Source organism: Passer domesticus, chromosome 18 (genome assembly GCF_036417665.1).
Source record: "Passer domesticus isolate bPasDom1 chromosome 18, bPasDom1.hap1, whole genome shotgun sequence".
Taxonomy (NCBI): domain Eukaryota; kingdom Metazoa; phylum Chordata; class Aves; order Passeriformes; family Passeridae; genus Passer; species Passer domesticus.
Window position 1 is genome coordinate 2,812,153 of NC_087491.1, and position 26,138 is coordinate 2,838,290.

The window sequence follows — 26,138 nt, forward strand, 5'->3', positions numbered from 1 at the left end:
CTGTCCTGTCTGGAAAGACTTTGTGAGTCTTTGGGAGAGGCTGAGGAAGGGCCTGGCAAAGGGAAGTTCCTGGCTGGGCAGCTGGGTGGGCTCCAGGACACTGCCCGGGCTGGCTGTGACCCCCTGGGCGTCCCTCAGCAGTGGGAGCCCACCACTGCTTGGAATCCCCCACTGCTGGAGCCCAGATGCACTGGGTGCCAGCAGTGCTCGGGTGCCACCACACAGATGCCAGGGGGAGCCCACCCCTGCTGGGACCCCACCCCAGGAGCCTGCCACGGCCTGGGAGCCCATGTCCCTTGCAATCCCCCCCACCCGGGGTATTCCGGGCCGGGGTGGCAGTGGCCTGGCAGAGCTTTGCCCCCCGTGCCTGGCGCAGGTCCCGGGGCGGTGGGAGCCGGGGCCGCGCGGCTGGCAGGGACAGAGCCGCGCCGTGCCCGCCCTGCACAAGGAGCTGCCTTGTTCTCCGTGCCAGGCCGCAGCGGGGACGGGCAGATCCACCCCTTGTTTGCTTTCCCGTCGCCAGCCCTGCCCCGTGCGTGTGGCGGGCAGGGGACACGTCACAGCGGGGGCTGCCCGGGCTCTGCGGGACACGCACGGGGACAGAAAAGTGTCCCCAGGGTGTGCGGTGGCTCGGCACAGCCCAGGGCCACAGCGGGCCGGGGGCTCGGCGGGCAGGGCGGGGCACGGTGCCACATGTGCCGTGTGTCACCGCTGCCCTTCGCTCTGCCCAGCCCCGGGGCCATGGCAGAGGCGGGAGCGCCGCGGTGCTGCCGGGCAGGCGGGCAATGATTAAACCGGAGCAGCAGGAGCGGGGCCGGCAGGGCAGGGGGCAGGCTGGGCCCCAGACCCGGCAGGGCTCAGATGAGCCGGGCAGCTCCGTGCACAGCCCCTGGGCGCTCCCCGGCCGTGCCCGCCTTCCCAAGGTGCCCGGGGTGCCCGGGGTTCTGCTGGGTGACTGCCACCTCCTGCCTCTGGAGCGCGGGTGGCGTGCCGGGCTCTGGCTCATCCCCGTCAGACCTTTGCTCTCCCTGACGGTGCCGCTCCCTGTCGCGGTGCCGAAGGTCCCTGGGAACAGGGAAACACGTTTCCCATCCATGTGTGTCGCTGCTGATTGCAGATCTGCCTTCCCTGAGGGGAGACCTTACTGCTCCACACAGCTCCCTGGAAGGAGCTGTCGGGAGGTGAAGGTTGGTCTCTTTTCCCGAGCAGCAAGTGACAGAACAAGAGGAAATGGCCTCAGGTTGTGCCAGGGGATAGGTTGGATATTAGGAAAAAATGTTGCACTGAAAGAGCTGTAAAGCCCTGGCACAGGCTGCCCAGGGCCACGGTGGAGTCACCATCCCTGGAAGTGTTCAAAAAATGTGTGGATGTGGCACTTGGGGACATAGGTTAGTGGTGAACGTGGTGCTGCTGAGTTGACATTTGACTTGATGACTTAAAAGATATTTTCCAACCTTAACAGTTCTGTGTCCCTGTTCCTGGATCCAGGTGGGCTTTTAGCAGGGCTGGTGCTGCCCTTGGTGTCAGCATGGCAGATGCACAGCCCCTGTCACCAAGGGCTCCCCTGCCCCAAACCCTGCCTGTGCTGAGCTGGGGTGCCCAGCAATGGGCAGAAGTGGCCAAGGGCAGCTGGGCACAGCCCCTCAATGGGACACAGCTCTGCTGGCATCAGGGAGGGACGTGAGGGCTGAAGAGCAGGGGCTGGGAGGGGCTGGAGTGGGGCAGGAGGTGTGTGTGTGTGTGAGGAGCAGCAGAGGCAGCCCGAGGGGTCACTGCCTCTGAGCAGTGCCAGGGGCACCCCCGGCTGTGCACAGAGCCAAGCCCACCCCTCTCACCCATAGAAGTTTTTTGGCAGAGCTTGCTCTGGGACGGCAGCATTCCTGTCCCCGTGGCAGGTGGGCCAGGCCAGCGCTGTGTGTTGGGTGGCAGGACAGCTTGGGCCAGCCCCAGCCCTGGCACAGCCCTGGAGGGAGCACGCTGAGCCCGCCAGGAGCCAGCTCTGCCCTGCCTGCACCCAGGGGCTGCACCCCAGCATAGGCACGGTGGCACCCTGGCACGCCAGGGCACAGCTGGAACCCCACACAGCTGGATCCTGATCCACCCAGGCACACGGCCCTTGTCCACCTGGGCCAATGGGTTTGACCAAAACCAATTTCCCTGGCACAGCTTTGTCCCAAACTGGCCCCACCGCCTGTGTTCGCCACTAGCCTGGCAACGGGAAGGCAAAACCCTGCCACGGGGTGCCACCCCCTGCCTGGGCACCCATGGCACACACAGCCTCGGGAAGCCTGTGCAGGGCTGGGCCAGGCTCCTGGGGTGGGATGTGTGCCCCAGAGGTGCTGTGCTGCTGGAGCTGCTTCCTCACCCGCAGGCACCAGTGTCCGGGGCTGAGCCTTTCTGCAGAGCCCAGTGACCCCGCGGGGATCTTCATTTCCAAAATGCCCGATTCTTTCTGTGAGGAGCGCTGGGAGCACGGCCCGATGGTGAGGGCGGTAGCACGGCAGCGCTGCCTTCTCCCGGCCGCTCCTGCCGGCAGTGGGAGCTGCTGCCCGCGGGAATGCTGCCCGCTGTCCCCGCCCGCCTGCCCTGCCTCCAGGGTGGCCTTTTGTCCTCCGGGACCCTGGGCTCAGCATCTGTCCCCCTACCACTCTCCCCTGTTCAGTCTGCAGCCCCCTCCATGCCAAGGCTGGAACTTTGCCGCTGGACCCCGGGCAGCTTTGGGACACCTCCCTGCCATTGTCACGTTCCCTGGGTCATGCACCTTGCAGGTGTCCCTGTGGGGTGCTGGGGTGTCCCCGGCCTGATGCTGAGCATTGCTAACTCAGCCCCCAGAGCCCGCAGCCCCACAGGGAAGGGCAGGGCAGCTCACAGTCACCCCCAGGCTCCAGGTGGGAGCACACCCCCCGTGTGGGCACTGCCAGCCCCGACAGGGACAGAGCCCCGGTGTCCCTGCAGCAGTCCCAGCCCTGCCACCCCACCGTGCCCCCCGCTCATGCCACAGCTGTCCCCACAGCCCAGACCACCTGGGGATGCTGCAGTGCGAGGGAAGCTCTGCTGGCCGCGTCTGCCCGAGTGTTCTTGGCTCTGAAGCGTGGCCCAGGACATGGAAGACTCTGTTGCTGCTGCCCGCCCAGGTCCAGACAAGATCCAAGTTCTCTGGCCAGGGAGGAGCCCAGAGCTCCTTGGTCTCCCAGGGATGGTTCCTTCTGTCAGTGAGGCACAGGCTGATGGTTAATGACCCTTCCTGGGTTTAGATTTCAGAGGTCTTTGTTACCCAGGTGCTTGTAACCCAATCTCCTGGGCTTGGCTTCCCTGCAGCAGATCCAATAGCGCCTGTCCCTGAAAGGTGAGCCCCTGCCCACTACCACGGCCACCGGCAGCCACAGGGACCTGGCTGGCAGCTCAGCCCCCCGATGCTCCCCACAGGACTGCCACAGCACCCAAGACAGCACAGCCCTTCTGCCACCAACCCCGAGGCCCTGGGAGGCAGCTCAGGACAGGTAGGGATGGGGGAACGGGGAGGAGGGGAGAGAGGGGTACCCGTGCGCACCAAAACACTCGAGGTCACCTGAGAAGGAACAGAGTCTTGGTGGCCTCTAGAAGTTTGCAAATATACTGGTGTGTACCAGACCCCACCTGAGATGAGGCTGGATCCCCTCAGACCCCTCCCCAGGAGCCTTTGTGCCACCCCCTGTGCCAGCACAGCGCGGGGCTGGGGAGGGTGGGGCTGTGCCACTGCCTGGTCTCCAAGTGATGCTCCCCAGCTCCCCCAGCCACCTCACTCCTGCTCACCCCTGCTCCCCAGCCCCGGGGGACTGCTGACATCTGGCCAACCCGTGTTCCCTGCAGAGCTCCCGCCGTGGCACTGGGACACAGCATCCCCATGGATGGAGTGGCAGTGCCACTGCAGTGGTGTTCCAGCAGGGCTGGCCGGGGATGGCAGGCAGCGGGCAGGGCTGTTGGGCGGGGATCCTGCCCGGACGGGGGCACTCGGGGGTGACATCCCACCGCTGTGCCCCCTCCCCAGCCGTGCCCTGACAGCTCCTCTCCCCCCTCCCCAGCATGTCGCAGGCCGGCGGCAGCCCCCGGGCGGAGGAGGCTCTGCGTGTCGGGGCGCACTCGCGCACCCCGAGCCGGGGCAGCCAGCGCCTCGAGTGCATCATCTGCTACTCCTGCTACGACCTGGGCGTGCGGCTGCCGCGCCGCCTGTACTGCGGCCACACGTTCTGCCAGGCGTGCCTGAAGCGCCTGGACGCGGTCAGCAACGAGCAGCGCTGGATCCCGTGCCCGCAGTGCCGCCAGAACACGCCCACGCCGCGCGGCGGGGTCACCATGCTGGACCTCGACCTGGCCACCTTCCTGGCCGTCAAGGCTGACAAGGAGCAGCCGCGGGGCGCCGGCAGGGGCCCGGCCGCGCTGCCCGCCAAGGGCCCGAGCAAGGAGCCGGCGGTGACCCAGCAGCCGGCGGGGCTGGGCCCGGAGCCGCTGCCCGCGGCGCTGCGGGCCCGGCGCGGCTGCTGCCGCCTGTGCCTGTGCTGCGGCGTCAGCGCGGCCTTCGAGGGCTGAGCGCCGGGGCCCGGCCTGCCGCTGCCGCTGGGGCCTTGGCCGTGCCCGGAGCCGCTGTGCCCCGCAGCGGTGGGGCCTTGGCCGTGCCCGGAGCCGCTGTGCCCCACAGCGGTGGGGCCTTGGCCGTGCCCAGAGCCGCTGTGCCCTGCAGCGATGTGGCCTTGGCTGTGCCCAGAGCCGCTGTGCCCCGCAGCGGTGGGGCTTTGCCCCAGAGCCGCTGTGCCCCGCAGCGGTGGGGCCTTTGCCCCAGAGCCGCTGTGCTCCGCAGCGGTGGGGCCTTTGCCGTACCCAGAGCCGCTGTGCCCCGCAGCGGTGCGGTTGTGCTGGCGGCCTAGGAAGGGCTCCAGCCTGGGCAGGACTTTCCTGTCCATCCTGTCTGGATTTGGGGTGCAGCAGCGGGGGATCAGGATGAGGGGATCACCCCCTCATGCTACCAGTGTGCTCTGCTGATGATTCAGAAAGCTGGTGCAGCCATCACAGTGGTTCCCTGGTCCCTGAGCACAGCCTGGCTCGTGGTCCATTCCCCCGTGCATGTGGCTCTGCAGCAAGGACAGTGGCACCGAGCCATCCCCAGGGGCCTGGCACAGCGATGCCGTGGGTGTGCCCAGCACCCTGAGAGCTCCAGGTCTGTTAAAGACACTTCAGTCCCGCTGGGCTGCACATCCTGCCCATGTTTGCTGGCAATCCTGCCCCCGGGCAAGCCCTGCCTGTGGCGGGGCGGGGGGAGGCAGAAGTGACCTGCCCTGCTGGGTTGCTGTGCTGGGAGTGTTTGCTCTGCTGGCCATCTGCATGAAAAATTTTGGCATTGGGATAGTAGGACGGATGAAATTGAGGATGACAGAGTTGTTAGGAAACCTCTGGTGTTGCTGCAGCTACATTGCTCCGGTATGGGAGGAGAGCTGAGCTCAAGAAGCTCCTGCTTGGCCTCGTGCTCTGTGGCTCATGCCAGGTTTGGCTTTTCCTGCCTGACCTTTTCCTCACACGCAGGCACACACAAACCCTGCTGCTGTTTTTCCAGTTGTGCCCTGCTGCCTGCGTGCCTTTCCCTGCTTTCCCTGCCTGACTCCACACCAGGGTGCAAGGACAAGAGCCCAGGTAGCTGGTCTGGTTAACAGGGACCAAACTGGAAGCACTGGGCTGCATAGGGTGATACTGAAGCAGCTCTTGGCCAGGGCTTGGTGTTGAATGAGCAGCTCTTGCAGTTCTTCCTCAGGGCCCATTTTCTGCATTTGTTTTCCATGTGATTTATGAGCCCTTGCAACACCAGAAACCCCCTCAGGGCTCAGCAGGGGACCCCAGCCTGTTTCTCCCTGGGGCTGGCAGGGACCTTGTGTCTCCTGGGCAGTCCTGGTGCTTGGATATTCCCGGTGCTGGGGCCAGGGCTGCAACCAGAGGATTCCATCAGCCATGGACAGCACCCACTCCTGCACAGAGCTCATGCACAATTCTGCCACTTGGTGTCACCTGCCATAAACAGTCCCAGCTGAGACGTTCCCAATCTGGGGTGCCCCAGGGCAGACAGAGGTATGGCATGGTTCAGAAATTCCATGTGAGTCCTGCCTTGGACCTTTAATTACCTGGGAATGTGTGAGAAATTAAAGGCTTCAAGGAATGGATAAGAGCTATCACTGAGTCTAATGCACCTTCCCCTCTATCTCCCATTTCTCCCCAAAAACTCAACAGTGGGTGCTGGGAAGAGTGTAGGAAGGGCCCATCCCTCCCTGCAGAGGTGCCAGCAGCTCTGTGCCCAGCCCAGCACCTTTGGGTCCTGCAGTGCTGGGTGCCCAAACCCATGTCTGTCTGTCCCACACCCCATGTCCTTCCCCCAGCACCACTCTGGGGGGCTTGGCTCTTGCTTTGTTGCACCGTGGATGTCCCCCTGCTCCCAGCCAGTCCTGAAGGAGGGGATCATCCCTTCCATCGCTCTGGGAATGCTTTTGGCACGCTGGCTGCACGCCCTGCCTTGGCACCTCGGGCACAGCAGGGCCAGTGCTGAGCGCTGTGCCCTGGGGGCTCCTCCCCTGGCACAGACCCCTGAGCTGTCCTGGCAGAGCAGCTGCTCGGAGCAGCCTGTCCTGCCCCGTTCCAAATGCAGCCCAGAACCTCAGGAGGGGCCATGGAGGGGAGCAGGGCACTGGTGGGCACTGCTCTGCCTGGGGCAGGGACCTGAGGCTCCTCCTGCCCAGGGAAGGGGCAGTGCCAGGGACCCCAGCACTGGCAGTGGGTGAAAGAGGGCAGTGGTGGCACTGCTGGGGTACAGGAGCCCCCGTGTTCCCTGCCATGGCAGCGGGATGCAGCCGGTGGATGGGGAACAGGAGTGGGGCCAGGCAGGAGCGTGGGATGATGTCTGGCCATGTCCCTGGCAGGGACAGCTCTCCTGCACATGCCACCAGGGTGACAGCAAGGGGCTTCCAGAGGAGCTGAGTTGTCAGGCTTTTCAGCCTCCTGGGCTCCTTGTGCACAAAAGCTGAAAATGACCTTGCTTTTAATAGTGGTTTGAGTTATTTTTGGCATGAATGTTGCACTTCTCACCTGATTCCAGATGGATGAGGGGAGTGGGCAATGAAGGTCCTGGGGAGGAAGAGCATTTTGGGACAGGACTCCCTCAAAATCCAGGTCTCCACATAGTCTGTGGCTGCGATGGGATGAGCTGTGGCTGCAGCTTCACATGGCAGTGGGTTTGTGCCCTTGCCCTGGGGCTGGGCTGGGCTGGAGGATTCCTCTGAATTATTTCCAGATGGGGATTAATGCAGCAAAGCGAGTTTGCTGCAGGATAGACAAACAAACCAAAGCTCCTCGGGATGCTATTAATAAACCCTCTGCCTGCTGCTTCTGTCCCAGATCTGGGAACATCCTGGCCTTGGCCTGGGGTGCAGCTGTGCCCTGCCTTGCTGCCCATCCAGCCCCTTGGCCGTGGGCAGAGGGACAGGGATTCCTCTGGGACCATGGCCACTGGGTCCTGATGGGTGTGAGTGGGGACAGTGTCCCTACTCTGGGTCCCCTCTGGCTGTAAGTGGGACGAGGTGCTGCCAGCCATGTCCCTTGGGGACCCAGTCCCCACCGAGCTCTGCCAGGGGCAGTGGCACTGGGAGGTGACACCAGCCCTGCCCTCAGCAGCCAGGCTTTGGGTGGCTTTGGAGTGGAGTGGGTGTAAACAGGGTGGAGGCAGACTTTGAGCCCTATGGAACTGGCACTGCCATGCCAGGGGGAGGACAAACCAGTTTTGGGTGGCTGCAGCCCAGCAAGGTCACCTTTGCCAAGCTTCTCATCGGGGGCTCCTGCGTCACCCTCCATGTGCACACGGATGTGTTCCCCTTCTGGGAAGGAGGAAGGTGGCCCAGGGGATGCAATCCCAGCCCTCCTCGCTCTGGCATGGCTGGGGGTCTCCTGCAGGGCAGACAGGGCTTGGGCAAGGGCTGGGCTCAGCAGGGTGGGCCATGGTTCCCAGCACAACTGCCCACTGAGGGCACCTGGGCATGGTAGGACAGCACATAAGATGGGTTAAGACCTGAAAATGATACAATTTTGTCCCACTTATGTTTTTTCCTGGTAACTCAGTCAGTTATGGGCATCCTGGGCCCATACACCCCTCTACACCTGGCTGTTAAGGCAGCATGCCTGTGGGGGATGCCCCTGGGGAGGATGGAGGCTTAGAGATGGATCTGGATTTGCTGATTTCCAGCTCTCCAGCCAGCAGCACACACAAGCAGTTAATCCCAGGCCACGCAGAGCTGGCTGCTTACCTGGCTGGAGCGGTGCCTGGTGGAGGGAGGGACATGGGCACGGTTCCACACCTTGCAGGGCAAGCATCATTGCAAAAATATTTGCTGAAAAAAGTGCAGCTCCACCCCGAGGAAAACCGGGTCCGGGAGCAGAGCCCCGTCCAGGTTTGCAGCCAGCTGAGCAGGGGAATGAATGCGAGTGGCTGCAGGGAGCCGAGCACTGCCCGTCACTGCCAGCCAGCATTGCCGGGCTCAGCCGAGGGCACCGGGCAGGGCCGAGGGGCTGGGCAAGGCGTGGGGCTCTAGGGAACCTGTCCGTGGGGGCAGGGAGCCCTGTGTGCCCGGGGGGCAGCCATGGGCTGCTGCAGGCTCCCCGGGCCCGTGCTGGCCCTGCTGCTGCTCCTGTGCCCGCCGTGCCTGCCAGCCTGCCCGGCCGCCTGCCGCTGCTCCCCGGGAGAGGCGGACTGCAGCGAGCGGGGCCTCCGCCAGGTGCCCTGGAGCCTCTCGACCAACACCAGCGCCCTGTGGCTCGGCTACAACTTCATCACCGTGCTGGGACCGCGCTCCTTCCCTCCGCTGCCGGGGCTGCGGCTGCTCAGCCTGGCCCACAACCGCCTGGAGCTGATCCACAGCCGGGCGCTGCTGGGGCTCGGGGCGCTGCAGGAGCTGGACCTCAGCCACAACCACCTCAGCGTGCTCACCCCCGAGACCTTCCTGCCCCTCACCAGCCTGGCCACGCTCAACCTGGGCAGCAATAGGCTGGGGGAGCTGGCACCCGGGGTGCCGGGCGCCTTGCCCCAGCTCCGGGCGCTTCTGCTGCAGGACAACCCCTGGGTGTGCAGCTGCAGCATCCTGCCCCTCTGGCGCTGGCTCAGCCACAACAGGGAAAAAGTGCAAGGTGAGTGCCCAGAGGGCTGTGTCCCCAAGCCCCCCGCCCACTCCATGCTGGCTGGTCACCCTGCCAGGGCTGAGGCAGACCCAGCACCCTGGCTGCCAGCTGGCTGAGGGCTTGGATGGTCAGCACCCTTGGAGTGAGGTTCCCCAGAAGCTGTCCTTAGGTCAGGCCAGCTCCCGTGTGTGCTTGGGAGGATACACCCCTGGGTCTCTGTTGGTGCCCACACTTTGGTTCTGGTCAGCAGCAGGGATTGCCTGGAAAGGAGGGCTGTGCAGCATCCCACTGACAGGCACCAGTGCTGGCCCCAACAGTGCCACCAGTCCTGCCACATGGCAGGGGGGGGCAAGTGGAGTCTGTGTGTCAGGGTGCATGCCACTGCTAGCTCAGCCAGGATGCAGTGATTTCAGCCCCTTCCCCAAAGCCTTCATCCCCCTGCTTCTGATCCTGCATTTGTTCCCCTGTGAGCCCCAGTGAAAGACAGCTCTGCCAGCAAAGTCTCTCCCACCACTGCTGCCCCCTTCTGCTTACTTCCAGCTCAGATGTGTGACTCCTCTTGTTCTGGCTGGGACCTTCTGTGGCATCTCCAGGCTGAGTGCTCACTGCTCCCTGTATCTGTCTTCTGGGAGCCAGTCCCTCCCCTTTGCATGCCCTGCCTGCCCTTCTGCCCCAAACCATTTTCCTATGCCCCTTCCAGCACTGTGCCCACCTCCCATCCCATCCCATGGATCCCATCCCATCCCATCCCATCCCATCCCATCCCATCCCATCCCATCCCATCCCATCCCATCCCATCCCATCCCACACAGATGACTCCTGAACCTCACTGTTCCCCTTCTTTGTGCCCTGACACGGGTGATGTTGGTGATGCTGGCCCCTGTCCTCCTGCCCTGGTGCCATCTGTCCCATGCAGACCTGCCATCCCCCTGTCCTTGTCCCCTGCCTTTCCCAGCTGCCCAGTGTGCCCTCCAGCACTGCTTCTCTCTTCCAGAGAAGAGTTTCCTCCTCTGCAGAGTCCCAGAGCAGCTGAACAAGTATCCAATCATGGCCTTTGGGGACGAGTCCTTCAGGCAGTGCCAGGAGACCTCACTGTCCCCCCAGCACTACATCGCCTTCTTCATCATCGGACCCTTCTCCTTCATCGCCAGCATCTTCTTCTGCACCTTCCTGGGCTCCCTGGTCGTGTTCTACCACAGCCTGCGCCGGGAGTCCCACTGCTGGAGGAGACCCCGCGTCTGCAGGGTGCACTGAGGGGCTCAGCCGGGCTCTGCCCTGGCCAGGCTGGCCTCCATCCACGCCCCTCTCCGGCTGCCTGCACCCACCTGTTGCAAACTCATCCCTGTGGAGCAGCGAGAGGAAGTTCTGTTCCTGGAATCGCTCTGGGTTCTCTCAGGGTCCCCCAAGATGGTGCCAAGCTGCCTCTGCCAGGGGAGAGAAGCCTCCAGCTCAGCTCCCTGCAGGGCACGGGCTGACCCAAAATGCTCTCAGTGTTTTGGGGGGCTCCCCAAGGCCACCCTGAGATCTGCATATCCCCCTCCTGGGGGCATCCAGGTGATCCTTCTCCCCTTGTCCTGCCCCCTGTGCTGCCCAGTCCCTCAGGGTGTGTTTAGGATGCCCCATATGCCTCACTGTGCCTTTAGGTGCAGCCGGGGAGTCCCTGTGTGCATCCCAGGATACACCACATTCCTCTTGGTGCCTTTCAGGCCCACCCAGGAGTCACCATTTGCCTTTTGGAGCAGCCCAGGAGCCTCTGTGTGCCTTTCAGTTTTCTCCTTGGGCCTTTCGATGCCCCCTGCACTCTCTGACTGCCTTCAGTGACCCCAGCAGCCTCAGTGCTTTTTTTCTGTGCCCTCAGGACTCCTTGAGTTGGTGTTTCCTGCACCTAAATGCCATGTTTGGCTCCTGTGTCCTGGCAGGCACTGTTTTCCTTTTAGGGTACCTCAGAGCTCTCTGGGCGCCTTTTGGCGCACCTGAAGATCTCTGGGTGGTTTGGAGCATTCCAGAGCCTCCGTGGGACTGTCAGACCATCCCAGGCCTGTCAGTGTGCTGCCCAAGGACAGGGCTGGTTGCAAAAAGCTCCTTTTGATAGTTTTTTTCCATTGAGTCAGGAATGCTGGTGCTGAGATGGCTCAGCCAACAACCAAGGTCTAGGGTGAGGCTGAAGTTGAGGGTGAGGGCCAGGAAGAGCCTTGAGCTGCCACTGATGTGGTTTGGCAGAGCAGCTGCCAAAGGATGGGTGAGGCTACAGTGGTTTCTCCCTCAGTAGCTTTTCCCTAGGCTACAGCTCATCCCCAGCCAACGTATGGGGTTAGCCCAATGCTGGGAGTGGGGACAAACAAGCCCTTTACAGGAGCCCTTTACAGCAGTCCTGGCTGCTGCCTCACCTCCCATCACCCACAAATTGGGGCTGGGGCTGCCCCTGCACCTCCCTGCCCTGTTCCCTCCTTCTTTTTCCTGTGGAAATGCTGCTGGAAATGCTTAGTGAGCATGCTGGGAGATGGCCTGGAAGGATCTAGAGCTGAGCTCCAGGAGAAAGCCTCAAGCTGGGGTGACAAAAACACCTTTCAAGGAGAAACAAGAGCCCTTTTTGCCCTGACCTCTTAGCCACTGCAAGATGATCAGAGCCACAATGAGATGCTGTGACCACCAGCCTTGTTCACTTCATCTCCTTCCCACGCAAGAGCTGGGACCTGCCAGGGCTGTGGCAGGAGTCAGTGCATCCTTCAGCAGGCTCTTGGCAAGGGTTCCGTGAATCACACATAAATAAACCAGCTGTCACCTCAGGAGTGGTCTGCTCCCATTTTCATTTTTAAGAGAAGCCAGCCCCATGTGCTGCCACATGGCCAGATCCCTGCTCCTCCTCCGCTGTGGGGCAGGCGTTGGCAGGAGCTGCATCTGCTCCAGTGCTGCCAGCCCTGCGCCTGGGAGGGCTGCAGAACCTCTGCCAGGATCATCATCCTGCCTGTCCCAGGAGCAATCCCAGCTCTCCCAGACCCTCTCTAGAGAGGGTTCAGTTATTCCCAAGAAGGCCTGGGCTTCCCATTTGGAGGTAGGACCTTGTTTGTCATGCTGCACACCCTGCTCCTTCCCTCAGACCATGCTGAGGCTCAGCCCCCACGGAGGCTGGGCTGGAGGTCTCAGCACAAGGGGAAGATGTTGTACATAGGTGATGTTCCTTCAGTTCAGCCTTGGGGGACCTTCTTATTTTGAAGATCCCCTGATGGACCTCCCTATGGATGGGCTGATGTGTGGGGACTTCCCCAATGCCCTCATCCCTGCAGTCCATCCCCTGTTCCCAAAGGCTGGCTCCACTGGCCAGGCCCCACACTGGCTCCCAGGAGACGGAGCCCAGCAGTGGCAGGGGACAGTTTTCCCCAGGATGGAGGTGGGACAGGGCCAGCTGCCATGGTGCTGGTGTTTGTACAGCTCCGTGCTGTCCTCATCCCCTCACTGCAGGGCCTGTGCACCACTCTGGCTCTCTGTCACCTGAGTATCCCAGGATGGGGATGCCCTTTCAGTCTCCTCTATAGCCCCTGGACTTTCTCTCTCATGCTTCCTCCATCTCTTCCTGTCCCTCCACTGTTTGCAGACCCTGCCACAGGGCTGGGTGGGGCTCTGATTCACCCCAGGGCTCCCTGCCAGCTTTGCCAGAAGTCAGAGACAGAAAGAGGCACACAGCTCTGGAATAAACCACTTCATGATCCAGTCTAGACTTTACTGAGCTCTTGCAAAAACTTGGTATTCATGTAACATTGACGTATAAAGTACAATGGGTCCGATTTCTCAGCTGGAGCTAGATGAACTTGATGGAGCCACAGCAGTCGGTGGGACGATGCTCACAGACCTCAGCTGCCATGTGAAGTCTTGCTGCCCGCGGGGCAGGCAGTCCGTGCCGCTGGGGCCGGGCTCCACCTTGCAGCGGGTGTTCCGTGCGGGCAGGAGCCGCTGCTCACCCCCGGGGCCGCTGCCTCCGCCCGCTGCCCTCGGGGAGGGTGCTCGGGGCAGCCCGGGGAGGACGGTGCAGGGAGGGACGGCGTCAGCCCGGCCCGTTCGGCTCCTTCTCCCGACCCTCGCTCTGCTTGCCGCGTCTCCGGGTGCAGGCAGATGGAGCGCCGTGAGCTGGGGCTTCAGGGCTGCCGCGGGAGCTGCTGGCAAGCTTGGGCTGCAGGTGAGGGGGGCACGGGAGCCGCCAGCGCTGGCCGCGGTGCCCCGGCCGTGCAGACGGGCTGGGTGGCAGCCAGCAGCATCTCTCCTTGCATTGCTGGTGCTGAGGCAGTGTGGAGCTGGGGTAGAGGTCAGTGCAACCATCCAGAGCCATTTCCCGTGGAGAATTCCTGGCCAGGAGAGCTGCTGTGTGAGTGCTACATGCTGGCCGTGGCCAGGTCCTGGGGATGTCTTCTGTGCAGGAGAGGTGGGAGCCGGGGTCTTGCCTGGCGGCACACCGCGGGCTCCGGAGTACCGCGATTAGCTCGGGGGCGAGGGCTGCAGGGCGGGAGCTCTCCTGCTGCTGCCAGACCACGGACACGAACCGAGTCACAGGAGTCACAGTCACGGGACGATGGGAAGGAAGGGAAGAGGGTCCAACCCCTGCAAGGAGCAGAGCACACACCTTCCAGCCCCTGCGGCAGACGTGAGGGTCACTTGGCACAGCAGGAACATGTGCCAAGCCCGCAGCACCGGGAGCTGGCTGCTCCAGCTGCTCAGGACCGTGGAGCCCTCCAGGTGGTGGGAGATGTGGAGCACACCTCTGAGGGGCTGTGTGTGCTCAGAAGGCTGCAGCCTCTGAGGTTAAGCACGTGTTTGTGGTTTGGCACCAGCTCTTCCCTGCTACCGTGGGAGAGCAGGCACCGTGTGCCTTCTGCAGTCCTTTCCCCTTGCACGGAGCCAGTCAGTGGCAATTCTGATTATTGTGGCACTGTTTGGAAGCGATTATCTCTGTACAGTGAAGTCCAAACCTTGTCCTGGTCCTGCCGTGCTTCCTGGGGCACGAGCATGGCAGCAGGCCTAGGAAGGGAGGGAGATATACAATGGAGTCACTGTGTATGGATGAAGGATGCTTTCCTCCCATCTCACCCGGAAGAACCCATCAGTGTCCCTTGAAAGGCAGTCCTGGCTGTGCCTTCCTACTGTGTTGGGCAAGGACTGATGGCCCTCGGGGAGAAGGTCACACCACAGTGCTGACTGAGGGGTCGGAGAGGTTGAGCTGGCCGGTGATGTCGGTGGGGTGATACTGCTGCAACACACAAATAGACAGACAAAGAGAAAGGAGTGTTAGGCAGTTCTGGCACTTGTCCCCGCTGCCACTTCTATCCCATGCGTCCCTACACGATATCTCTTGGGGGTGAAGCAACACCCTGAAAGCTGCTGCTGGCTGGGGTCCCCTTCCCAGTGCCATCCACGCTTGTGCAGAGGTCATTGCAGACTCTCTCCATGCACCCTGGAGCTGGGCAGACGGGACACCCAGGAGCGTGGTGCAGCTTCTGCAGAGCGTGGCTGCCACGTCACCCGCTGAGCCAGGCCCTCTCTGCTCTGGGAGGGCTACAAAACAAAGCCTGTGACTCATCAGCCCAGCCCACGCCTGTACCTGTGTTTGGAGGGTCTGGCTGGGTTTTGGCACCTCTCTGGTGCCAGATCAAGCTGTGCTTTGAGGCCAGGGCATTTCACCTCCTTGCTTGAATGACCCTGCCGTGACTATCCTTTCATGCAGGTGAGATGTGTGGTGTGGTTGACTTGTGATAAAGTGTGGCGTTGATTGCTAATGTGAAAATATGTCCTGTGCTGGGGATGTGGTCTGGATTTGGGGTTCTGAGCTCCTTGCAGATGGGGGGGCTTGGCATGGGAGAGCCCTCCCCTGCTTCAGTCCCATCAGCAAGTGGGGGGACGAGCAGAAATACCCATCAATGGGCAAGAAGAAACGTCCTTCCTCCCCAGGCAGGAATTTATAGCGGGGCAGTTATTTCCTCCCTTCCTCCTTCCAAACTCCCTTCCTCTTCCACCTTCGCTCTCCAAACTCCAAACACTGACCTGGAAGCTCTGTCCAGCCCTGCTGTGGGCTGGAGCATCCTGTGCTGCTCTCTGGGGTCCTAATCTGGTGCCAGAGCAGGAAAGGGTCTCTGTGGGTCTCATGTGCTGCAGCACAGACCCTCTCCAGTGACATTTTCCCAGCCCTTGCACCACCCTGCCCAGGAGGGCTGATGTTTTGAGGGGCTCCGGGGGGGCTCCTCGGTGATGGATTTCACCTGCACTGCTTTGGTCGATGGTGGCCGTGGCCTTCGCGGCGCTGCCGGCAGCTCTGGCACTGTGGCTACCCTGTGTGCTGCACACCCTGCCTCGTGCCACCCCCCGAGCCTTGCATGGGGTCCTTGGGGCTGCCCTGTCCAGCCTGGATTTGTGATCCCGGGACCCCTCAGTGGGAGCAGCTGGGGCAGGGCCGGGAGCCAGCGCACTTTGTCTCTGGTGCTGTGCTGGGACACGCTGACACCCAGGGAGCTTCTCAGGGGATCACCTGCCACCTCTCAGGGGACCACCCTGCCACTTAGGGCACTGGCTAAGATTCCAATGGAGCCTCTGGGAATTGCTGGCCATGGCCTTGCCTTGCTAAGGGGCAACAGCTCGGCCATCGCCCATCGGCACAGAGGGAGCGGCCGGGGCCATCCTGATGTTACTCTGCTGCCCTGGGGGGAGCTTTTTGTGGCTATTCAGCAGCCCACCAAAAAACACCCCTCTCTCCCAAAATTGGGTGCAGCCACCCCCTCCTCGTGAAAAATTTGGATTCCAGGTAAACGCAGTGTTTCCATGGCAGAGCTGCCGGGAGGTGTGTGCTTGTGGGATGGGGCCTGACTCCAGCAGGGAGGAGGTGACTGGGAAAGGGGAGAGGCTGTGACTCACTGGTGGAGGAGGAGGAGGAACTGGAGATACAAAAATGAATGGGTAGAAGAAAGGTCCTTTGTTAAACATCCTGCCTGATGTGAGCGGGGTGGAAGAAGCGAAGTGTGCCTGTGTGAGTGTGTGTGCCTCAGTGCACATGTGCATGTGGCTGCTGTGGTGGTGTAGCAGGGCAGGCTGGGGCCTTCTGGCCTCTCTGCACAGCTCTGGGGGTGGGAAATGCTAAAACAACCAAGCGAAATGGGCAATCTGGCCAGAAAAATTAAAATACAAGAGCATGGCTTTTGATTTGAAAGCATATCTCCTCCAATCACAGAGTTATCACAGGGTAACATTCTCATTTACTTTTTTTTTTTGTGTGTAAAGTTCATGCATGCAATTTTTAATAATAAAAATTAAAATTAAAATAAAAAAAAAGAAAAGAAAAAAAAAGCAAGAAAACGGTCATATCAAAACTATGTTAAAGTAGGCTAATGCTAGAAGCACATATTTAAGGTAAATTATGTTACAGGGATGGTGCAATAATCCCCAAACAAAACATTATAAAGCCAAGAAATTAATCAATATTAACCGTAGAAGAGACTCAAACATGTTAAGGTATGGAAGTGAAGTGAAGGCACCAAAAACTTTAAATGACAACCAGGAAGAAAATATAGACAAGAACTTAATGTCTTTAAAAATGACTTCAACCTAACTGGGCTCATATGGTAGTCCCTGGCTGGTGGAAGATTTTCTGGAAGAATTTTAGTTTGTTGTTGTATTTGTATTTTTTCCATTAAAAATTAGGATTCCAGCTAAATGCGATCTTGCTGTAGAAAATATCAAGTTCCCTTTAGGAAAAAAAAAAAAAAAGTTGTCTTTGACCTACTTTTGGTTCTTTTGGGCCAAAAACTAGGCTCTTTCTCAGCCAAGAAGCGTTTGGCTTTGGGACAGCTGATCCTTCACTGAAAAGGTGACCTTTTCCAGGAAGCCCCTCGGTTGTTGCCCAGCTCTGGCACCGTCCCCAGGGCCGCGGGGCCAGCGGCTGCCCCGGCGGGGCGGTGCCGCGGGCCGTGTGTCACTGGGGCTGGGGCTGGCAGTGTGGCTCTGCAGGGGCTGGCGATGCGGGGGGCTAAGGGACCTGTGCACCTCGATCGTGTCTGTACGCAATGTGCCGGCTCGGAGGTGTCTGTGTGGTTTATGCGTCTCACATGGCGTCTGTGGGGTTGCAGTATCGTGGGTGGCTGCGATGGATGGACACGTCAGCTCTGCCAGTGCTACTCGAGTTGCAGGAGCTGCCTATGGGGAACACATGCATCTCCTCCTGGGGCGGTGGGGATGATGTGCCGCGGAGAGGCTGTGCAGCTCGGGTGATGGTGGGCGCTAGGACGTTCAGAGTGGGATGGAAGCTTCCCAGGGCTGTCTTGGCTCCATGGTGCCAGCCTGTCTCTCTGGCACTCCTGAGGGACCATTCTGCAGGGCTGCAGAGCAGAATCCATTTTTAAAACTCCCGACAACGGAAAGGAAAGAAGCAAGGCTGCCAGGTCTGCGTCTTTCGCTCGCTAGCCAGGAGAGCCCGCGGGGCTGGGGTCAGCCTGGCCTTCCAGCCCCGAGGGCTCTCCAGCCTTGCCCACCTAAGACCTGGTGGGGGCCCGCAGCTCTGCTGAGCATCATGAAGGAGAGAGAGCACCTCGCTGCTTTCTCATCTTTACAAGGACCCCAGGCAACGTGCCCCAGCATGCTACGGACTCATGGGGCCTTCCAGCAGGAGGGCGTTGGGGTCTCTGAGCCAGGGCTGCTGCATGGAGGTGGAGGTCACCAAGCACAGGCTGTGACGTGAGCTGGTGGCAGCACTCCGCTCTCGCTGGCTGCTCACCCTGCAGAGCAACCAGCAGGTCTGCCCAACATCACCACAAAGCTCGCTCCACCACGGACCTCCTGCCATAGCTGCTAGCCTCCAAGTTGGCCATGTTGGCTTGGATGTTCACCCCATTGGCCTGTTCTTGACCCAGCTAGCCCTGGGGAACGTGTCCTGGGACCCTGGCCATGGCACCCCATGGCAGGCAGAGCATTGTGACAGGCTTCAGAGCAGTGGGGAATAATTGACTGTGCAGCTGCCCCAAAGTGGGGACCATCTTCTGGGATGAGTGGGGTCATCTCCCTCCACAATTTGCCCAGGAACAATGTACCAAGAAGAGCATGACTGGGACCCAAACATGGGGAGCCCTGTGTTGTGCTGGACCCCAAGGAAGGGGAGAGAACAGCTCCATTGCCCATCCATGGGACCTGTGGTGCAGGTGGGCACTGGGCCTGGTCAGCTCAGGGCACAGGGGCAGAGAGGGCTGTGGGCCGGTTGGTGTAGGATGGATGCCATGGAGCAGGATCAGGACCAGGATGATTCCCTGAAGAAGGAGCAATGTGAGGGTTACCAGGGGGGGGCCACACTCCAGCTGCCCCATTTTTCCTGGGTTCTTCCCCTCTCCTCTGCTCACCGGTGGCACTGGTTCCCCCAGATGCCCAGGGCACCATCATGATGCTGCTCTCCCAGGGCAGGACTCCTTGGTTTCCTAATTGTAGAGTAGTTCAAACACAACAGAACATGGGAGTCTACTCAGCACGTGCAGATCTTTCTGCCAATTTTTCTCCCCTCTACTTTATCTGCATTCTACTTGTCCCTTCTTCTTCTCCTCCTCCTCCTCCTCCTCCTCCTCCTCCTCCTCCTCCTCCTCCTCCTCCTCCTCCTCCTCCTCCTCCTCACTCTTGCACCACCCCCTGCACCACCCACCCCATCTCTGTCTCCTCTGCCCCGCTCGTGGCTCAGGCCACAAAGACACACCCTGTGATCTCCCTGCAGAGTTGCCCAGGGGGTGCAGCAGTGGGAGAGGGGACCCAACATGGGGACATTACTGGGACAAGGTGCCACCCAGGGAGCACAGAACCAGCACAGGAGATGACAGGGATGCCCATCTTCCCTGGGGGTACAGATGATGAGTGGGAAGAGTGTGGGTGTTCCCCCAATGACTTCCAGGCTTCGAGGTGACAGTGAGAGGAGCACTTTGTGTGAGATGGTGGCAGTCGAGCCCAGCCGAGGGCTCAGCTGTCCCCAGGGCCACGTTCCAGGGGTGCTCCAGGAGCTTCTTGGTACGGAGCCTGCGCTGGTGTCAAAAGCAGCCTCCTCCATCTCTCATACAGAGCCGTGGCCCCGAGACCCCCTGCGATACCACATGCTGTCCCCGAGGCGCCCAAGCCTGGGCTGGGGACGGGCCACCCTGCCACGGGGGCCACATCTCCCCGCGCTGCCACCGTCCCCCCGTCCCCGCTGCGCCTCGGGCAGCCTGGCGGGAACCTGCTCTGAGCAACCCCGGGCACAAACCCGCCGGTCGCCCCGGGGAGGGGATTTTGGCAAGCCCGTTGTGCCAGGAGGTCGGGCAGCAAAACGAGACAACAGAGTAGCCACAGTGCAGAGTGTCATACAACAGACGGCGACATGCAGAGGGACACGGCTCAGTCCGACAGACCAACAGCCCAACCTGACGCTGAAGTGTCTGAAGCTCCAGCACGAGCAGACACATTTGCACATTTGGAAACAGCTGGCTTTAGAGGCAGCAATTTGGAAATTTTCTCTGGTTATGTGAGAGCAGCGGAAAACATGAGCTTGAACCAAGGCTGGGTCTTTAACAACCTCCTCTTTGGAGCCTTTTCATCTCTTTTCTAGAGCTGCATTACTGCTGATGATAACCAGAGACAGCTGTCACTCCTGTGCGAGGACTATTCCGAATGCTAATTGTCACAAACAAAAATCACATGTAGAGAGTGTGACACGCATGGCTCTTGGTGAGGTGACACGGTGCCCAAATTAAATCGGGGTGATTGTTTTTAGGCATACAATGACAAACAGGTACAGGAACACTTAGGAACAGAAAAAAAAAAAAAGAAAAAAAGAAAAAATGTCATCAGTTTCAAGAGGTCAGCACCGGTAAGGTGAGCGAAGCACAGAGAGGAACATCAGAAATCATCCAGGCAAAAAGAAAACAAAAAAACAAAACAAAAACTCGGTTGCATCTCCCAACTCATCACAGGACTCCAAGCCACCTCCTGCCTGCCCTCCAGGATCCCAGCATCCTTTCAGGTACACGGGATGACTGACTCACTGACTGACTGACTGACTGGTGACGAACATGAGCTATGCATGTACACTGGCAGCTTCGGGATGGGTGTGTGGCAGTCGATGGGATGGCAGAAGAGAGAAAGAGAGAGAAAGAGAGAGGGCAGAATTGTTCTTCTTCCTCTTACCGTATCCTTGGAGGACCTACGTCTCTTGAAGCTGGAGGCCAGGGTGGAGGTGATGGACCTAAAAGTGGCTTTCTTTTTAGGGTCAGGTTCTGCTCTACCACTTTTTCTATCCTAAAATGAATATGTATAAGTAATTAGATCTCTAGTGTGTTGTTGGAAACTCTAAATCTATTTGAATACTGCCCCGTGTCATGGCCTTCATTTAGGTGAGAAAGCTACTGGAGGTGTTCTGCCACTCCCAGTCCTCCAAGGGCCTCCGTGACCCAGAGCTCTGGCACAGCCACCACACTGCTACAGCTACGGGGGGCCGGCCTCGCATCTGGAGTGCTGGGAACCTCTCTGGGAGGTAGCCCCGCTCTCCTGGTGTCTGCAGCCAGGCCGGCACAGCTGACCTCGCTTCCTGGGGATGCTCTGCCTGGCGCCCTGCCCCTCGCTTCCACCGCTAGTCTGGCTGGACCGAGACGTGAGATGCTGCACCTACCACTAAAAAAAAAAATGCTCAGGGCCTTTTCTGAGGCTGAATCCTAGTGCCACAAGAGAGAGAGAGGACTGCATTGAAAGAGAAGTCATTGTATGAATATTCTGTAAAAAAAAAGTGTTCAAAAATTCAAATGATGCAGTTGTGCAAAGCCGAACGTGGTTGTTGGTGGTGGTTTGGTTTGTTTTCCAAAGTAAAACAGGCTAAAAAACAAAAAGGAAACTGGAAGAAAAAGAAAAGATAAAAAAAAAATACAAAGGAAAAGAAAGGGAGGAAGCAAAGCGTTAGTGCCATGATGTCGTCGGGTCGGGATGAACTCAAAGAGAAACAGAACTGAAAAATGTAGGCGTTGGAGTTAGCGAGTCGGACCTGGTTGGCGCAGGCTGGGAGCACCAGCCGCCATGGTGCGGGGGCCGCGGGCCGGGGGGCCCGGCCGCGCTCGGCGCCGGGCGCTGGCAACGAGTCCTCCCCAATTGCTTTCGTGCCAATGAGTGTGACCTTTCCGACGGGGGACGGAGTGACCAGGTCTGGCTCTGCTACCGCACGGGGGTAACCAAAATGTATCCCGCTGGTGCGTAGAGCATGCTCGGGGATACATTTGCTCCTCCTTCTCAGTTCTCTCTTTTGCGGACATGCACAAACGGAAAGGAAAGCAAGATGAATGGAATGAAATGTCTTTTTCTTCCATGGCATCTCAGGAAATAGCCATGGCAAAACTGTGATCCCAAAAACCATTATTTTTGTTTGTTTGTTTTAACAAATAAATCTTTCCACTTGCCTACCTTCTAGCAATGTACCAGATACTAGTGCTCTGACGTTTCCTCCTGTGGAAAAGTCTTACAATGTCAAACGGCTCTTTACCATGAGGCTGTTTACCCCCACAGGGCAGCATGCTTTGCTCACAGTCCCACAGACTCTGCCCAAGGACCCAGTGCAGTATTTTCTAGAAGGTTGGCAAGTGAAAAATGGCAGTGCGACTAGTGTGCTCTGTCCCAGCAGCCTTAACCCCCTCGGTGCTGCTGCTTTTTGGAAGCAAAGGAAAAAAAAAAGGAAAAAAAGGAGAAAAAAAATTGAGAAATGGCTTTTCCGAGACTCTTTCCGGTGAACTGAACCCATCGAGCTCTCAGGATGCAGCAGCCCGGCCTCGTTCTCCCCTCGCTGCTCTCGGGCAGCCCCCCCGCAGCCCCAGCCAGCGCTGCTCCCCGGGCCCCGCCGGGCTCCTCGCGGGCTCCCCGAGCCTCCTCCTCTCTCTTTGCCTTGCTGGCTCTGCTCCGAGCAGTGCCCTTTAGCCACCTAAAGGAGCTCTTGCTCTTTGAACTCCGCTGTGCTTCCCCAAGGGAAAAACCAGCCCGGGCAACTCAGACAGAGCCTCCAGCTGCCCTACACTGGGGTCAGGGGCACTGTGGGGCTCAGCCCCAAAAGCAGCAGGGGAAGGGAATTGTGAGGCTGGTGGCCCACGGATGTGCCCGTGGCTCAGTGTCACTGCCAGGCACCTCTGACCCTCCTGGGCTTCCCTGCCTGAGTGGCACAGAGATGTTCCAGGAGCAGGAGAAGCCTGGGAGAGAAACAGCCCCATAAAAGGAGACCAAGGAGGCTTGGCACTGACAGGGACCAGCACTGCTGGCTCCTGTGTGGGGAGATGTCCTTGTCTCCAAGGGACAAGAGCACGCACCACCTCTTTTTGGAGTTGGTCCTGGGTGTGGCAAGGGCTATCACACTGCTGCAGAGCAGGCAGGGAAGGGGAGGTGATGGAAACTATCCCTGGAACATTCCTCCACCTGAGCACTGGGCAGGGATGGTCAGAGGCAGCAGGCTGACCTTCCCATCTGCTGGTGAGCATGGCTGGAGCCGGGCAGTAGGGCAGAACCTGCAAGGAGCCATGTTGGCACTGCCTGCTCAGCCAGGACAAGGTGTGGCTCTGGCACGTGGTCCCCAGCAGGGCAAAGTCACAATTCCAAGATCTACTAGGGGTGTTTGGGCCAGGCCTCTGCCCTGTTAGAGCTTTTCTGGGAGAGACTGCATCAGGCAGGGGCAGCTCCCGGGGAAGAGGCAGGGACATTCCCCTACAGCTTAACAGGCACCGAGTGAACCCAGCTGGAGCTACGGGGGATGGGGGACAGAGGGCCCCATGCTAATCCACAGCTCTGCATTCACTGATTTGGTGAAGGAATGGAAAACGCACCTGGTGGAGATTTGCTCTAAAAACGGTTTGTCCTACCTGCAGGTTTTTCCTCCACACATTAACGGCCGCAAACGCCAGCTGCATCTGCTTCCTCCGCGCGTCCTTATGCCTTTTGTAAGCTATCTCTATGAATATTAAAAATATCCCGGCAACAATACCTCCAGCCACCAGCATAAACACACCTGAAATAAGCAGGAAAGTTACAGGGGGCAGTGGAATTGCAACACGACCCCTCATTTCTTCTGCATCATGCTCAGCGATGGGAGCATCTGCCAACCCGGGGTCCCCCCACCATCTCCCCGCAGTCCTGGAGGGCTGGAGGGGAACACAGCCTGGCACCTGAGGGGTGTCAGTGCCAGCTCTGGGGGGCACAGGGCACTGAGCTGCAGCGATGCTGGGGACAGGCAGGGCAAGCCCCAGAGCAGACCCCATCCCCAGGACCATGGGGCTATTTGCACTGGAACCCAGCTCATCAGGAAGCACAGCCATGCACAGAGCTCTGTGCTGTCCTTGGATGCCTGGAGCCCTTGGGGCTGATATTTCTGGAGCAGTGTCTGAAGAGATGGAGCAAAATACCCCTTTTCTCCATTGCCTGTAACTGGCCAGCAGTGCTGGTGAGGACGGGGTCCCATCCCACACCCCTCACCCCTCATCACTGCATTGTCTGGCTGTAGGACCAGCAGCACCACCTCAGTGCAAAGGGAGTGCCTGTCTCAGGCTTCTCACAGTCTTTGCAAGATGAAACCCCTCTATATCAATTATCCTTGTTCTGGCCCTGCCCAGGGCTCCTCAGGACTGGGGGGCTGCCCCTTGCCTCCAGCCCCCTCCTGCAGCAGGGTTCTCTCTCGCCTCTGCCGAGGTGCTGCTCTCCTCTCTGCACTGGTGCCAGCTCTGATGGCACTGTGACAGCCACGGTTGGGCCAGGGCAGAGGGAGGGCAGCCATGCTCACACCACAGCCCCACTGGCAAGAAGGACACCCAGGGAAGGTGGGGGAAGCTTTGTGGAACTGTTCTGAGCAAGGTGGGAATGGAGCCCATCTCAGCAGCCTCCCAGCACTAGGAAAGCACAAATCCAGAAGCAGCAGAGATTTGGCCTGAAAGGAGAGCCCCGGGGAGGATGTCTTGAGCAAAAGCAGCTACCCAGCGAAGGGGGAGAAAGAGGTTTGCAGAACAAACCTGCCATATTTTCAAAGGTGAGTGTTGCTGGGGCATTGCTACGGGAATCACACTCTTGATACCTCACCCAAGTCTTGTCCAAATCCTCCATGAAGCCGTTCTCGTGGGACCTGGAAGCACAAGGAGACAGGACAGGGTAGTCACTGGGGACCAGCCACAGGCAGCTGGGGCACACACTCTTTGTGCCTCCGTGCCCTCCATCCTAGGGCTCTGTGCTTGCCTGCAGCCTCCTGGCACAGGAAGCAGGGATGTGCTGGCTGTGTGTGTGTGCACACCTGTGCCCACGTGGCCTTTGCACAGAATGTGTGTGGGCTGTCTGCAGGGGCTGCCAGCACTGCATGGGCACACGCAGCACAGTGCAGTGCTCTGAGCAGGCACCCACAGCTCCCCACTACCCCTGCCCCTGCAGCAGCTCTGGGGCAGTGCCTGCTGCCAAAAGAGCCACGTGCCAGCCATGGGGAAGGCGTGCTCCCAAGGAAGGATGGAGCTGTCAGTGCTCCAAGAGCTCTTGGAGAAGGCTGCAGGGAGTGGACATGAACCACATCTACCAGTTCCCTCCTGCACGGTTCTTCTGCCTGCCAGGGCCACTTGGAGCCCAGGCAGTGATGGACCCCAGTCCTTTCTGGTGACCCCCAGCACCCTCTAGGTCAGGGCGCTGCTGCCTGGCAGCTCCTGCAGTGCACAGTGAGGGCTGGGACACCCCAGCAGCTCGGTGTCACAGCTCAGTGTCACAGCTGGGAGAACACAAGCTGTGTCCTCACAGTACCTGCCTGAACAGCTCGTGGGGATGGAGTGGGCACAGAGCACACATCCCACCACAGGCTCCCTGCACTTTCCTCCCTCTTGTTCCTGGTACACCCTCACCACCTTCCTGGGCCATCTGTAGCCCTGGGCTTTCCCACCCTCTCCCAGGAGGATACTGAGGACTCCTGTGGCCTCTTCAGGCTTCTCAAATGGTGGTCTCAAATCCCATCTCTCCTGCTGCCACCCATCACCATGTTAAGATCATCCCACAGACAGGGTCCATGGCTCCCTGGGTCTTGCCCATCTTCCACATCCTGACCATTCTCCCTTAGGCCTTTCATCTCTGCATCTTGGGCAGGACCCTAGTGACTCTTGACCCTGTCTCTCCTAAAATAAATCTCCCAGGACTCCCTCCCTTCACTTGTTCCTTCCCTGCTTCCTGTTTTTCCATCATGACTTTTCTCTGTCAGCAACAAGTGTGGCATTGCCAAAGTAATACCAGGAAATCCCTTTTCACCCATAACACCAGGCTGACTGTGACACCCCACACTGCAGGTTAGTGCTGGTGTAAAAGCCTTGGACTCAGACATATCCCTGTCTAACAGAAGTAGCCAGAGTTGAAAGAAAAAAGCCCTGCACAACCAAGCCAGGGCAGTGCAATGCTGTTGGACAGGCTGGGCCCTGAGGGAGGAGCGGGGCGATGGCAGCACCCACACCCTGCTCACACAGACCTGTGCTGGACGGCCCCCTGCTCTCTGCCCGTGTTGCCTACACCCCTGGCTGGCCATGACTCTGCTCCCTGCCCTGCTCTGCCTCCCTCCAGCTCCCTGCTGCTTCCCCAGCCCTGCGAGCCGGACCTGAGGCTGTGGGTGCCCACCCCAGTCACTCAATGTCCCTTTGTCAGGATGCAAGGGCGGCCCCCAGCGCCCTTGTCCCTGCAGAGGTCTGGAGGGTGCCTGGCAGTGCCTGGCACGAGCAGCATTTGAGGCAAGCCCCACGCCAAGAGCCATGTACAGACTTGAGGATGGCCAGGGAGACGTTCTGCTTCCAGGGGCTGTCCTTGCGCATCCCGATCCCGAAGCCGGAGCGGAAGAAGAGCTCCCCCGTGGTCACCAGGTCACACTTCTGGGAGGCCTCGAACTCCAGCACCGCCGAGTCCCAGATGAAGGCGTGCAGCTTGCTGGACACAGAGGAGGATGGACAGGTCAGGCTGGGCAGCCC

At 59.8% G+C, this 26,138-nt stretch overlaps 3 protein-coding genes across 29 annotated transcripts in view; 2 read left to right on the plus strand and 1 right to left on the minus strand.

Moving 5' to 3' along the window:
• The first annotated feature begins 4,062 nt into the window (after positions 1 to 4,062).
• On the plus strand, positions 4,063 to 4,566 carry LOC135283354 (RING finger protein 224-like). Its single transcript, XM_064394065.1, has one exon. It carries the CDS (start codon positions 4,063 to 4,065, stop codon positions 4,564 to 4,566), a length of 504 nt encoding a protein of 167 aa, XP_064250135.1.
• Positions 4,567 to 8,642: 4,076 nt separating this feature from the next.
• On the plus strand, positions 8,643 to 12,025 carry LRRC26 (leucine rich repeat containing 26). The gene is made up of 2 exons (XM_064393703.1): positions 8,643 to 9,186; positions 10,172 to 12,025. The coding sequence occupies exons 1-2, from the start codon at positions 8,643 to 8,645 to the stop codon at positions 10,429 to 10,431; spliced, it is 804 nt and encodes a 267-aa protein (XP_064249773.1). The 3' UTR covers positions 10,432 to 12,025.
• Positions 12,026 to 12,859: 834 nt separating this feature from the next.
• GRIN1 (glutamate ionotropic receptor NMDA type subunit 1) overlaps positions 12,860 to 26,138 on the minus strand; it is a 39,464-nt gene continuing 26,185 nt past the window's right edge. For 2 of the 27 annotated variants that reach the window (XM_064393840.1, XM_064393839.1), the window contains 6 exons: positions 25,936 to 26,097; positions 24,174 to 24,283; positions 23,034 to 23,179; positions 21,185 to 21,436; positions 20,338 to 20,448; positions 16,348 to 17,525 (listed from right to left, as the gene is read on the minus strand). In XM_064393840.1, coding sequence (XP_064249910.1) covers positions 17,322 to 17,525; positions 20,338 to 20,448; positions 21,185 to 21,436; positions 23,034 to 23,179; positions 24,174 to 24,283; positions 25,936 to 26,097 — 985 coding nt within the window. In that variant the 3' untranslated portion in view covers positions 16,348 to 17,321. The other 25 variants (XM_064393856.1, XM_064393853.1, XM_064393851.1 and 22 more) reach the window with 22 other exon arrangements.

Bases quoted from the DNA above. Each gene is read 5' to 3' on its own strand.
- LRRC26 (XM_064393703.1), top strand. From the start codon at position 8,643: ATGGGCTGCTGCAGGCTCCCCGGGCCCGTGCTGGCCCTGCTGCTGCTC. The intron at 9,187-10,171 runs GTGAGTGCCCAG...TCTCTCTTCCAG, and splicing joins CAACAGGGAAAAAGTGCAAG to AGAAGAGTTTCCTCCTCTGC.
- LOC135283354 (XM_064394065.1), top strand. From the start codon at position 4,063: ATGTCGCAGGCCGGCGGCAGCCCCCGGGCGGAGGAGGCTCTGCGTGTC.